At 55.6% G+C, this 13,392-nt stretch overlaps 1 protein-coding gene across 2 annotated transcripts; it reads right to left on the bottom strand.

Moving 5' to 3' along the window:
• Nucleotides 1-362: 362 nt before the first annotated feature.
• SART1 (spliceosome associated factor 1, recruiter of U4/U6.U5 tri-snRNP) lies at nucleotides 363-13,354 on the bottom strand. 2 transcript variants are annotated; one of them, XM_074336717.2, is made up of 20 exons: nucleotides 12,973-13,354; nucleotides 11,039-11,096; nucleotides 10,599-10,654; nucleotides 9,996-10,122; nucleotides 9,767-9,872; nucleotides 9,433-9,510; nucleotides 9,203-9,302; nucleotides 8,976-9,118; nucleotides 8,675-8,878; nucleotides 7,849-7,973; nucleotides 7,637-7,770; nucleotides 7,390-7,532; nucleotides 2,984-3,157; nucleotides 2,776-2,886; nucleotides 2,338-2,425; nucleotides 1,691-1,781; nucleotides 1,443-1,578; nucleotides 738-827; nucleotides 538-659; nucleotides 363-447 (listed from the first exon to the last, which is right to left on the bottom strand). In XM_074336717.2, the coding sequence occupies exons 1-20, from the start codon at nucleotides 13,283-13,285 to the stop codon at nucleotides 429-431; spliced, it is 2,418 nt and encodes an 805-aa protein (XP_074192818.2). In that variant the 5' UTR covers nucleotides 13,286-13,354; the 3' UTR covers nucleotides 363-428. The 2 variants fall into 2 exon arrangements, with proteins under 2 accessions (XP_074192818.2, XP_019593322.3); XM_019737763.3 differs by having other exon boundaries at nucleotides 8,675-8,881; nucleotides 12,973-13,352.
• Nucleotides 13,355-13,392: the final 38 nt, after the last annotated feature.

The following is a 13,392-nucleotide window of genomic DNA, read 5'->3' as shown; positions in this document are numbered from 1 at the left end:
TGGCTTCTCTGATGGGCTGGGACCCAGCGTGTGGGTAAAAGTCTTAGAGGATCCGGGCTAGTTCTCTCCCTTCATCTCATTTGGTCATTCATGTCATCTGCCCACCAGGTCTCACTTAGCAGAGGCCAGATTCTAAGCCACCTCTGAATTCCAGGTGAATGAGTCAATAAATGAGCTCATTCAATCGTCACAAGACACCCTGTACAAATGGCAAAACTAAGACTCAGAGAGGTTCCTGACTTGCCTGAGGTCACACAGCTGACCATGGATCCTGCCTGAGGGCCGTGTTGCTGATGCTGCTCCCAGCACCGCCTGCCTCTCCTCCCAGGTCTAACCCTCGAATCTGCACTATGACCAGGGAGGAAAAAATAAGGAGGGAGCTTTATTTAACATTAAAGTTGGGGAGGGGGACGGCGGGGCGGTCGGCCTCACTTGGTGATGGTGTTCCTGCAGAGAGGAGAAGGGTGTGAGGCTGGAGCGAGGGTGCGGCCAACCCCAGTGGGCACCGCGGCCCCCCGTCAGCCGCTCCCCACTTACGCATTCATGCTCTTGCCGCTGCCACTGAGCACGATGTACGGCGTCTTCTGGGCCTTTTGTTTCTCCTGGAGCAAAGCCACGGTGCCCAGGGGCGTGTCGCTGGAGCTCATCTTCTTCAGGAGCTGCGGGGGCACGGCCAGTCAGCACAGGGCAGCACCAGCAGAGGCAGAAGCCACCCCCACGTCCCCTGGGCCACCTACCGCCTCCTCGTCCAGCTTTTTCATGCGCCGCTCAGTCTTCATCTTGCCTGAGCCCTTCCCGTGGAAGCGGTGGGACAGCTGCCGGAAAGCCTGAGGACACGGGGCAGGAAGGCGTTAGAGCCGCCAGTGCCCCATAGGGCTGAGGAGGAATGGTGACTCACCTGACCCAGTGCTGGGCCCGGGGTGGTAGGAAAAGGACGGGAGGACACCCTCTGGGACTCCCCGGAGTGGGGGAGACGGGCTCAGGAGATGAAGTGCTGCACTGGGGGCACTCAGGAAAGGGGTGAGACCTGCTGGGCCGAGGCTGGGCCAGGAGACAGGGTGGAAGGAGGAGGGCAGCCAACTCGGAGTGTGCGCGGAAGGCGCGGGTGGGGTGGGGTAGGGGTGGAAGAGCGCGAGGAGGCAGGAGGCAGGTGAGGGCTGCCAGCTGGAGCCGGGCGTCTGTGAGGGCACAGGAGTCAGTGTAGGGCGGGGACACCGCCTGCCCCAATGGCGGCCCTAAGAGCAGGTCAAGCCACTGAGGGGGCAGGTAGGCAAAGGAACCGAGGCACCCGTCTGACCCTCCTGCCAGCCCTGTGAGGGGAACTGCTGTCTGCTAGAGAAGGATGGAGACCGAGGCACAGGGCTTCCAGTACTTCTCCAGGTGTCCCGCATCCCCGGCCATGCAGCTCTGCCCCCACGGCCCTGTCTCAGGGGCGCCCTCACCTCCTTGGGTGTGAGCTTCCGGCCCGTCTCATCCACGTACTCGATCTTCACGTCAGGCTTGTAGCCATCCTTCTCCTTGAAGTCCTGGGTGAAGCCGCGGTACTCCTCCCGCCGGCTGTACTTGTCGTCAATGGCCCTGGCCCGAGACAGAGGGGACCTCAGCAGCAGCCCCCGCTCACCCCGCCTGGGTTCCGGGCAGGCCAGGGCTGGCACCGGCCCCTGGCCCTCCGCCCACCCCGCCCACTCACATCTTGTCCTCGATGCAGTACACAGCTGACGGCAGGGACTTGTTGGGTGCCTTCACCCGGGCCACCTTCTGTACCGTCGTCTCCAACAGCCCTGGGGGGAGAGAGGGGAGTGGTCAGACGCCAGGCGCCCCCCGCCCCATCGCAGGCACAGCCCCAGGGCAGGCCTGACACCCCCAACTGCACAGCAGGCACTGTGGGACCCCCAGCTGTGCTGTGGAATAAAGACATCAGGCCCATTTTGTAGACAAGGGAAATGGAGACTCAGAGCAATCAGGCCCTTATCGAGGGTCACTGACCAAGTAAATGGAGGAGCTGGGACCCTAATCCAGGGTCTCAGTCCACGGCCTGCACTGCTTCAAGCTCCCCGACTTCTCCCCAGAGGAGACATTGAGTCTTCAGGGGTGCATGGTGCTTTGTGGGAGACATGTGAGCAAAGCCATCAAAACTGGGGTGACGCAGAGCTGCCCAGATACTACTGTGCCTGCCTCACACCAGGTGCCGAGTGGCTCCTGGGTCCTGGTTCCTGGGGAGCAGCTCATGGCATTGGGAACGAGAGAAAGCCAGCAGAGGGGCCAGAGGAAGCCGCGCCAGCACCTGGCTGTCAGAGCACCCCAGCCTCCTCACCAAGGGCGCCCGGAGCCCCTTACCTTTGTTCTGACACAGGAGCAGGGCAGCTGCCAGCCCTCTATTCACAATGGGCTCCTCGTCCAGGATGGTGGTGGAGGAGGCAGAGAACTGGGGGTGGCATAGGCGGTGCAGAGGGCGGTGAGCAGGCCACACAGGCTCTTCTCACCCCCTCACCCACCCATCACCCCCACCACGCACAACTGCCTTGGCCGTGCACCGAGATGCCTCACTGAATCCGCACGATGACCCTGAGGTTTATAGACCCCGTTTACAGGTGAGGAGCCCGGGGCTGAGACACCGAGTCACGTGCCCCAGGTCCCAGAGCCAGAAGGGCCAGGCCCGGGGTCCCCAGCTCCCCCACACTCCCAGGCCCGGGGTCCCCAGCTCCCCCACGCTCCCAGGCCCGGGGTCCCCAGCTCCCCCACGCTCCCAGCCCCGCTTCGCTCGTCCCTGCTCACGTCCTGATGCTGCTTCTCCTCATCCAGGTTGACTGTGCTCCAGCCAATGTTCTCCTCTCCGTCCGAGTCAGAGCCGCCATTGGCCGAGCGCTCCTCGTCACGTTCAAAGTCCTGGAGACCAGAGACCAGCGTCAGCCCAGGAGCCCCCAGCAGCTCCCAGCCCAGGCAGAGCAGGTCAGTGGGGTGGGGGAGGGGCCTGAGGACCCACCATGAGCTCCTCCTGCTCCTCTCGATTACCCGCCAGCCCGTAGGTGGGGATCTCCCCCAAGGTGCGGCAGAATTCCGACGTGGCATTGAACACGATGGTCCCCTTCCGCTCTGGGTCCTCGTCCTCCTCCCAGGCCCGCTGGCGGGACTCCAGCTTCTTCACAATCTCCACCACCTGGAGGAGGGAGCAGCTGTGGGCAAACCCAGAAGTTTCTAGGGTGGTGCTATGGAGACCCAGGAACCCAAGATCCTCCTGGGGGCAGCAAGACAAGACATTCCCACCCACTGCCCCGGGCGGACCTCTGATGCTGTCCACTTCCTCACTGACCCCTAGTCCGCTCTCCACTCTGCACTGTCTCACTAGGTCACTCCTCTGATTCAAAGCCATCAATGGCTCCCTATTGCCCTTTGAATTAATATCCAAAACCCTACACGGCCCTTCAGGACTGGGCCCGTGCCGATCCTTCTCCAAAGACCCTCCACTCAACACTCAGCCTTATATGCCTCCCTCCAAAACCAGGCCATGCCCCTGCCACCCACTCTCCACCCGACAAACTGCTGTTTTAGGACTCAGGGTAAACATCGCTATCTGAACATCTAGAATCCTTCCCGGAGGCCACAACGTGATCAGATGCTTCCAGCACCAAATCCCTAAACACCCACCACACCACACCTGCCTTTCCACCTGTGGTAGCAGATGCCAGCTCTGCTCCTACCTCGGGCCACCCTCCTCCCTGGCATGGCTTCGAGGTCCTTTAACACTCAGCTCCTGACAGTATCCCCCGACTGCACCCTCTGCCCTCGCTATGGCATCACTGCCATCAGCATACCAGGATTATCTGGGATTTCCCCCCTTTTAAAAACTCAATCCCACAACCCTGCTGCTCTGTACCAGACACCAATCTCCTCAGAGAAGTTTCTAGTCATCACACCCACTTCTGCACCCCTTCCCTTCCTGTAGTACATGTATTTTTTAATGACTGCCATCATAAACATAAAAGGGTTATACCTAACATATGCCTATATATCAAAAACAAGCAAATACCCACGTATGGTTGGGAAATACTATTAGTAGCTCTTCAGGCCCCCATTATCTGCGGTCATGATTCACTGGTTTCTCTACAGTGTCACCACATAAGGACCCATCCACGAACAGTGTTATTTTGTTGTGCATTCTTTAAACCTTACGTAATCTGAATCATACAGTGTAATTCTGTGATTTGCTTTAAAAAAAATTTTTAAATTAATCTTGACGTGAGGGGCCGCAGCTCATTTGCTTTTCACTACAGAATCATCTTCCGTGATAGGAGTGCCCCGCGATCTAGTGCTCTCAGGATGGACTATTTTCTGTTATCATAGTCCGTTTCCTGTGCGAGTGTTCCTCTGGGGTACACACTCAGGAGTGGGGATGGCTGGGCAGTAGGGCACACACACACTTTCACTCTGTAAGAATATGTCAGTATCTTCCCAATCTGATTAGACTCACACACCTGTGAAAAATGTAAGAATTCTGGCTGCTCCACGTCCTCACTTACACTCCATTGTCAGACTTGGACAGTTTGGTCACACGGCCCGGGTGTGACCTCATACATCACTGTCTTGTTCACCTTTCCCTGGCCACTGAGAAAGCTGAGCCTCACTGGGTATTTCATCGGCCATTTATCCTTCCACTTCTGGGAACTGCCTACTCAGGTCTTCTGCCTGTGTTTCTGTTTTGTCAGTTTTTGTTCTTTATATATTCTTGACATGAACCCATTGATGGTTATGCATATGGGCAAACATCTTTCCTCCTTTCGGCTTTTTACATTCTTCGTGACAGTTTTTTTTTTTTAAAAAAAACTTAAGTTCTTAATTTCTAAGTAGATTTTTAAATGTTAGTTTTTTTCCTTGATGGTTTATGCTTTCCATTTATATCTTAAAAAATATTTCTCTTGAAATAGGCCAGTCACACACAAAAAAATACTCTATGGTTGCACTTATGGGGGTTCCTAGGATAGTCGAACTCATACAGAAAGTAGGATGATGGTTGCTAGGAGCTGGGAGAGGGGAAATGGGGAGCTAGTGTTGGATTGAGGCAGAGTCAGTTTCACAAGGGGAAAAGAGTTATGGGAATGGATGGTGGTGATGGCTGCACAAGTGTGAATATGTTTAATACCACTGAACCGTACACTTAAAAATGGTTAAGATGATAAATTATATGTTGTATGTATTTTGACACAATAAAAAAGGGAAATCTTTCTCTACTACAAAGTCATAATTTGTTCTGAAATATGTTTCTACTTTTAAGTTCTTAATCTATCTGTAAGTGAATTTTGTGTAAGGTGTGAGGTACAAACCCAATTTCACTTTTTTCCAAATAGATAACTGATTGTGCAAAACACCATTTATCGAACTGAGCACCCTTTCCCACTGGGACACCACATGTCATATCTCAGGAGTCTATTTCTGGGCCCCTTTATTTGATCTCAGTCCTATTAGTCCACTCATAGGCCGATACCACACCACAATCAATACTACATTACGAAAAGCCTCAGTATCTGTTAGAGCAAATTCTACCACCTTATGATTCAAAAGTGTCTTGGCCATTCGGGGCCCTTTGCTCTTCCGTGTGAATTTTAGAATCAACTCGCCAGGTCCCTATTGGGATTTTTATGGGTGCTGCTTTAGTCCATAAATGGGAGGCGGACGTCTTTACCACACTGAGTCCTATCCATTCAATGGCTGTTAGGAACTGAATTGTGTCCTCCCAAAATCACATGACTGTACTTGGAGATGGGGCCTTCAAGGAGAAAATTAGGATCAAATGAGGTCATAAGGATGGGCCCTAATCCAACACGTTGGCGTCCTTATAAGAGGGAGAGACAGCAGGGATGTAGGTACAGAGAGAAAAGGCCATGTGAGGATAGAGCAAGATGGATCAGCAAGCCTCGGAAAGAGGCCCCAAGAGGAACCAAACCTGTCAGCACCTCAATCTGGGACTTCCAGCCTCGGGACCCGTGAGAAATAAATTTCCGTTGTTTAAGCCACCCAGACTGTGGTATTTTATTATGACAGCCCCAGTTAACTAAAACAACAGTATATCTACTTATTTATATCTTCTTTAATGTCTTTCAAAAATGGGCTGTAATTTCCCCACATAGATCTTGTATGTCATTCACTCCTTTTTATTTTGTTGGTACCCTTATTTCTTATCCATACTGCCTTCTATTGTGGTCAGATGTGGCACAGTCGAGACAGTTCCAGTGGATTCAAGAGGACTGGGAAGAGATGGGAGTTGAGGAAAGCGAGGGACACTTCCTTAGAGCAGGAGTGGGCAAACTGTTAAAGGGCCAGAGAGTAAATATTTGTGCCTTAAGGGCTTATGGTCTCATTTGGAACTAAAGTGCTCGGCCACTGTAGCAAAAGCAGCCACAGACAGTATGTACATTAATGGGCATGGCTGTGTTCCAATAAAACTTTATTTATAAGAACAGGTGATGGGCCATCGTTTGCCCTCCCTCCTCTAAGCAGGATCAGGAAAGTGCGGCAATAGCTGAAGGGGCTGTGAGCTGAGGGACATTTTTCTTTTTCATACTTAATGGTTTATAGCATTAATATTTTAAAGTTATATTCAAGAATCATAGAGTTTACGGCTGAAAGGATTGTAAAGGGTATGGGGCCCAGTGGTTCTCGGCCTAGCCACAAGTTAGAATTACTGAGGAAGTTTTTAAAACGTGGCTGAGCCACACTCCATACCATTTACATGCAGAAAAGTTGAAAGAATATTATAATGACACCTTTATCCCTCCTCTTACACTCTTAGTGACAGTTTGTAAGTGGTAATTTGGTAGTTGTGTGTGGGTTTTGCATGTGAGGTGACTGTATGAACACAGACAGCTGGCTCAGCAGACTGCTTGGCTAAGTGGTATGAAGAACAGGACTCGGGGGCCAAACTACCGAGATTCACCCCTTGCAAGGCCTTCCCTGAAAAGCCGGTCTGAGATATCAACCCTCCCGTCACCTTGTTTTGTCCGTCCGGCTCAGATCACTGTCAGAAATTACTGTTTGCTCCCATGTTCAAAGCTGTCTCTCCCCCAACCCGCAATGAGAAAGGAAGCTCCATGAGCACAGGGCACCCGGGCTGCCCTGTTCACCAGTGAGTCCCAGCCCCAGGGTGACGCCTCACTCACAGTGGGCACACACACACATTTACAAAAGGACAAGCGAGGGAAGGATCCGACCACTGAAACATCGCAGCCTGAAAACCCTGCAGAAATCTACAAACCCGCCGATAACATGGTATCAAACAAAAAGGCCAACAACGAACGGCACAGGCGCTAGAAAGAACAGGTCACCACACACAGCGGTCACTCAGCCCGGGGGGCCCACACCCACCTGGCCCGCGCCCAGCCTTGGGAGTCCCCTTACCTTCTCACCGCTGTCTCGCAGCTGCTGTAGCTGCTGCAGCTGCCGCAGCCGGCGCCCCTTCTCCAGCTGCTTCTGCAGCTCCAGCTCTGCCTCGTCCTCCTCCAGCACCTCTGGGGACCCGGACGGCGGGGTCGCACCGTCCTCTGGTGGAAACACAGGATCACCCTCCTGCTCAGATCACCCTCCGGGACCTTGGGCTCCTGTCCCTGCCCCTCTGCCCACCCTCAGCTGGCTGGGGTCCTCTCACCCTCGTCACTGATGTCCATGTTTTCCACTCGAGTGTCATCTGACTGTGGGGGCTGAGGCACGGGCTCCTTCTCCTCCTCCTCTTCCTGGGCCTCGTCTGCCTCGGGCACTCGGTACCGCCCCCGGCCCCGCCGTCTGGGGAGAGACCTTTCCGGTGAGCACTGGCGCCTTACGTCAGCCCAGCCCCCACACCCCAACCGTGTCCAAACCCACCTGGAACCAAAGTCCTCATCTTGAGTCTGGTCCCCAAGAGGCAGCAAGTCGTCGGCCCGCACTACCACCTCTTTCTCCTTCTTGCGGATCTTCTTCACCCTCCGCTTGGTCTTTTTAAAGGTCACCTGAGGGAGGAGAGGACAGACATGAAAGGGGGGTGGGGGAAGGCGGCAGCCACAGCCCCCGAGAATGAACACTTCTTTAGTGTGACTGCCAGCCACTGTCCCAAGCACGTCACATACATGAACAAGACTGGAGGTGCGTGCAGTTATCCTCCCACCAGTGTGATAAGGAAAACTGAGGCACAGAGAGGTTAAGGACCTTGCCCAAGGTCACCCAGCTCCTAAAGGAGATAACCGGGATTGTGACTCTTGGAAATGTGGCCCCCGAATCCCGCTCTTAACCACTTAGCCAGCTGTCTACCTGTGTTCATTCAGTCACCCCAAATGCAAAACCCACACACAGCTATCAAATTATCACTTCCCAAACTGTCACTCATCGTCGCAATGGCCCCCCAAGAGGCAGCTAGCTCCCACCAGTCCCATCTCAGATGGGGCATCTCAGGCTCTTAGTTCAATGACTCGCACAAAGCACAAGCTGCCTACATGGCAGAGCCTGACCACAAACTCACGTCCGCCTGGCTCAGTCGCTGCTCTGTCTACACCCACTGCCTCCCGGCAGCACCGCCCCAGGGCTGCCAATCACGGCTCCCCAACAAGGACCAAGGACCAAGCACCAAACGAACACTGGGTCTCCCTCCTGAGCCCCGAGCGGAAGAAGGCACCACTGCCCCCATCATGGTGTGGGCAGCGGCTGCAGAGCTCACCATCTCCTCGGGTGTGAGGTACTCGGAAGCAATCCGGGGCCCGACCGTGCTCAGGGACTGAGCCTGCAGCCGCAGCTTGGCCCGGACCTCTTCTAGCTCGCGCTCCCGAATGCCGTCGGCCATGCCGCCCTGGTCTAAGCGGAAGGAGTGCAGCCGCTCGCCCTCGAGCTCCTCATCGTACTTGGACAGGATAGAGCGGGGTTTCTGCTGCAAAGGCAAGAGGTACAGGTTGGGACCCAGCCTGGCTCCCCAAAAGCCACAGAGCCACCCACTCCTCCCAGCCCCTACGCCGCCCGCCTGCCTGGGCCAAGTCGTCCACGCTCTCGTCCTCTGCATAGGGCAGGTAGTCGGGCTTCTTCTTCCGCAGCTCCACATTCTTCTTAGCCCGCTCCTTATCCACGAGGTTCACATTCACCAGCACGTCCTCCTCCTCCTGCAGCACGCCTGGGGGCAGGGCAGAGGCCGTTCGCACACACCCTCAACTCAGTAGCGCCTTGCCCCCAACCGGACGACGCCAGCCCAACCTACCCTTGTCCTTGAGGGTGAGGACCACAGTTTCCCCTTCTTGGAAGGACTCAATGGCGTGCTCCACAGTGAGGCCCTGCAGGTCCCGGGCACTGTACAGGTCCTAGAAGGGAGGAGAGAGGTCCCGCCGAGTCAGGCGCCCAAACCCCCCAGCGCTGGGATCCCAGCACCATGGACAGCAGTGCCCCCCTCCACCGCCCCACAACTCCCCGCGGCTGCCACCGCAGCCTCACCTGCCGCCTCTGCCCGAACTCCTCCTCCACCAGAGTGCTGACACCAAACTCTTGGTCCATCTCCTCCAGCAGCTTGGCCTATGGGACAGGAGGGAGGTGACCCAGGAACTCAGGCCATTCAGGACCAGAAGACACGCAGGGCCTTGTCAAGTGGGAGCACACAAAGGGCAGGCCTTGCAGGCAAGCCGCTGAGAACTCAAAGTGGACGCCACTGGCCATGGACCTCCTACCTCTCTGAGCCCGGCCTCACGCCCCAGGGGTGGGATTCCTGCCTCACCAGCCTGTGAGGCCACCAGCGGCCCTGAGCAACCAACCCCGCTGCCCAGACCCTCACCCTCTTCTCCGCCAAGTCCTTCTCCTTCTGCAGCTGCCGACTCCTCTCGATCCAGGCGGTAGTGTCATCCAGCCAGGGGTCGTCCTCCCCCAGTGCCTTGATCTTCCTGAAGTGGGAAGAAAGTGACTCTCTGGGGAGCCCCACTCCTGCTCCCCCCACCCCGACTCCAGAGCTCCATGGCAGCCTCCTCAGGCCCTTCCGTCGTCCTCCCTGGCTGGGACCCCCTCACCCTAGCTTTTGGTTCAGGAGGCGCTTTTCTTTGGCAGCCGCCAGCTTCTCTCGTAGCTCCTCTCGCTGTCGCAAGGCCATAGGATTGATGACATCGGCTGCCACGGGCTCCTCCTTGGTGCCCGCCTCTGGAAGGAGGGCCCAGACGTGAGGCTATGCCTGCCCATGGCTGGTGGGGAGAGGAGGGAGCCACTCACCCTGCCCCCTTTCAGCTCAGGTGACCAGAAGGGGCCAGGAAAGGGGGGAAGGATCCTTTACCTCCCTACACCCACTTTATTCCGACACTCCCATGTCTCCCCACACAGCATGATGGGAACCCCCCACCATGCCTTCCAAAGCCACTCAAATCATGCTTAAGAGATAACCAACACCTGCACAGCCCCGTTCGGTTTGGAGCAACTGTGCACATTTCTCAGCCCATCTACTGCTACCACACAGCGAGTGAGGAGCCATGCCAACTGTGCAACTTCAAGAATAAGGGGAGTGTCAGATCCCCATGAGACAGCAAGAAGGAAGTCCCATGCCTACTGGCAAGTACACACACACATGCTCCAACCCCACTGTCTTCAAAAACCCCCTCCGATGCCCTCAGCCCCATACTTACCCTTCTTGACGGCATTGACCTCCAAGGGTTTCAGCCCCAACTTCGCCCGGAGTTTACTGAGGGTAAGAGATACAAAGGTTAAGAGCTGTCAAAGAAATGGGGCACCAAATGCATTTCCGGATAGATGGGGGATGAAAACAGGATGGGGCAGAGTGGTCCTAAGGGTCCCCAACACAGGGCCTGACCCAGGAAGCTCAGGGCACTGGGAAGGACACGGGTCTCAAAATCAGGGAATACAGGCGCTTGGCCTGGCCTGGCCCTAACCAGTGGAATGCCATCCTTCCTCTAGGGCCTTAGCGTCCTCTTCTGTAACACAAACGGTGGGCTGACGTGATTTATATGGCACTTCCAATGCCAACCAGCACACTTTAGTGTGCAGAAGCCTCCCCAAGCGGCTGCTCACAAGAAAAGAGTGCAAACATACAGGAGACAGTACTCACTTGGTCTCCTCGATGCTGAGTGACGAGGCATCTCCTGAGCTGCTTTTGGAGCTGGTAGCTGGAACAAGAAGCACGACTCAGGAGCTGAACGCAGGGCCAAAAAGCCACAGCCTTCGCTCCGCTGCACGGCCAACGATACGGGCCCCTCACCAGCACCCGGGCCTTGCTGAGACACCAGAGCACGGGAGCGTTTTCCCACCCCAGGAAGTCCTTCTACTTGAGTCCCACTCTGAGAACCCCGCCTCTTCTAGATCCCTTCCTTTCCTGACCCCAAAGGTCCAACTTTCTGCATCCCTCCCTTTGCCACCTCTCCACTGTTGTGTATTGTTTTCAACCTGCACTGCCCTCTCTGGCCTCACTAACTGACAGGTCCTACCCAAACGCCAAGATCAATCGCTAGCTCCTTCGTGAAGTCCTTCAATTACTGACCAGAATGAACTGCCCTCCCCAAACCCCACAACATGGTCAGTCATGTCTGGGGCTGTGGCTCCCCATATGGCAGGGACCATGTTGGTAGCATGACCATGTCAAGAAACACGTTCTTGGTGCTTGTCCCCTGCGGGATGTTGGGGACACAGCAATAAAAAAGCATTTCAAACTTCCTCCACCCACCTCACAAACGGCAAATACCTTCGCTGAACACCACAGCCAGAAGCTAAAAACCCTCAGGTGGCGCTCCCCCAACCAGCTGCCACCACAAGCTCATCCGTGCTGCAACTCGCCCCCAGCCTACCTAACTCCTCGCCTCTTATTCCACCTGGACCCTGAGTCCCAACCCTTCCAGGCTCCTTCAAAGTCACCAGCCTCCTTATTTCTAAAACCAATGCATTTTTTTCAGCTCTGGTTTTGCTTGATCGCCTGTGGTGTGTGACCCGTCTTCTAACAATCCTCTTTCCACAAATCTCATGACAGAAGATTCTATGGTTTTCCTGCCTTTTTGGCTATTCTACTTCCTTTCTGGTAGCATCAGGCTCCACTTACTACTAAAATACTGGCATTTCTCAGGCTCTACTCCTGAGCCCGGCTTCTCACTCCCCACTCTCTTCAGGAGACTTCGCATGCCACCTAACCACTCCTAACTCCCAAACTGCTCTATCCCACCCAAACCTGGGGTCCTCCCAGGTTTCTCCCAAGCACATCACACACAACACTCTCCAAAATTGAATTCATTCTCTCCCCCTAAATGCCTCTTCCAAACTCCGGACGCTCAGTAGATGACGCCACCACCCACCTAATTGCTGACACCAAAATTTAAATCCTCAGTCCCTTCTTCTCCTTCCCACCCTCATCTAAGTGTGTTAATTCCTCCAAAACACCTCTTCAGTCTTTCCACATCTCTCCATCCCCCTGCTGCTTCCTAGGTGCAGGCCATCAGCAGTCCTCACCTGGTCTCATCTTGAGTACCTTTGACCTAGTTCTCCATGCAGTCAGTGATCTGTGCAAAATAGGATCAACTCACTCCCCAGCTCAACTGCATGGCTCCCTACGACCCTCAAGACAAAGTTCACATTTCATAACAGGGCTTACAGGGCCCCTCGTGTTTGGACCCCTGGGGATCTTACTGTTTCATGTCTCTACTATGAGCCCTACACGATTTGCCTAATACCTGATTTTCTCTTGCCTCTGCACACCCTGGTACCACTTCATTCAATCATTCACTCAGTCACTCATTTACTCACTCACTCAACACATTTACCCAGGACCTGTGATATGCCAATTGAGGAAAACAGAGAAAAAAACCTCTGTTCTCACAGACCTTAGTAGAGAGAAACCACCATTAAAATCCCAAATAACGGTAAGAGGACCCTTTAGTAGGTGCTGACTAAGAGAGCAGCGGGTGCCCCCGCCCGGAGTGCAGGCCCGGCATCCAGCATTGCCTCCGCACCCAGGGCCTGGCAGCCCGGGGATCCCCCTGCGCACGCCTCGCCCCTCACCGGGCTCGAAGCCGTCATCGCGCTTCTCCCGCTTCACGCGCCGCTCGGAGGGCTCGGTCTGGCTACGCTCCCGCCCGTGCGCGCCGCTACGGGTCTCGGCCTCAGCCCCGCGCCGCCCGCCCCCGCGCTCGGTTGCCCGCTCCCGGCTCCGCTTCCGTCGTTCGCCGCCGCTGCCGCCGCTGCCGCCGCTCCGATGCTTATGTTTTTTGTGTTCCCGGTGCCGCGGCGGTTGCTCGGTGGCGCCCCCGGTGCCGGCCGCGGCCGTCGTCGTCGCTGCCTCCTTCTCCCCGCGGTGCTTCTTTGACGATCCCATAGTGGTACGGCCGCCCCGAGCCCGGCCGCCGCCGAGCCCAGACTACGCAAAATGGGAACACTTCCGGGTCGCCCGCTGTCGTGTTGCCGGAAACCAAGAGCGGCTGC

The sequence above is a fragment of the Rhinolophus sinicus genome, chromosome 14 (genome assembly GCF_057876585.1).
Source record: "Rhinolophus sinicus isolate RSI-liver-muscle chromosome 14, RSI-T2T, whole genome shotgun sequence".
In the NCBI taxonomy this organism is placed as follows: domain Eukaryota; kingdom Metazoa; phylum Chordata; class Mammalia; order Chiroptera; family Rhinolophidae; genus Rhinolophus; species Rhinolophus sinicus.
The sequence above is the reverse complement of the archived record's forward strand: the minus strand, read 5'-3'. Positions and strand labels throughout refer to the sequence as shown.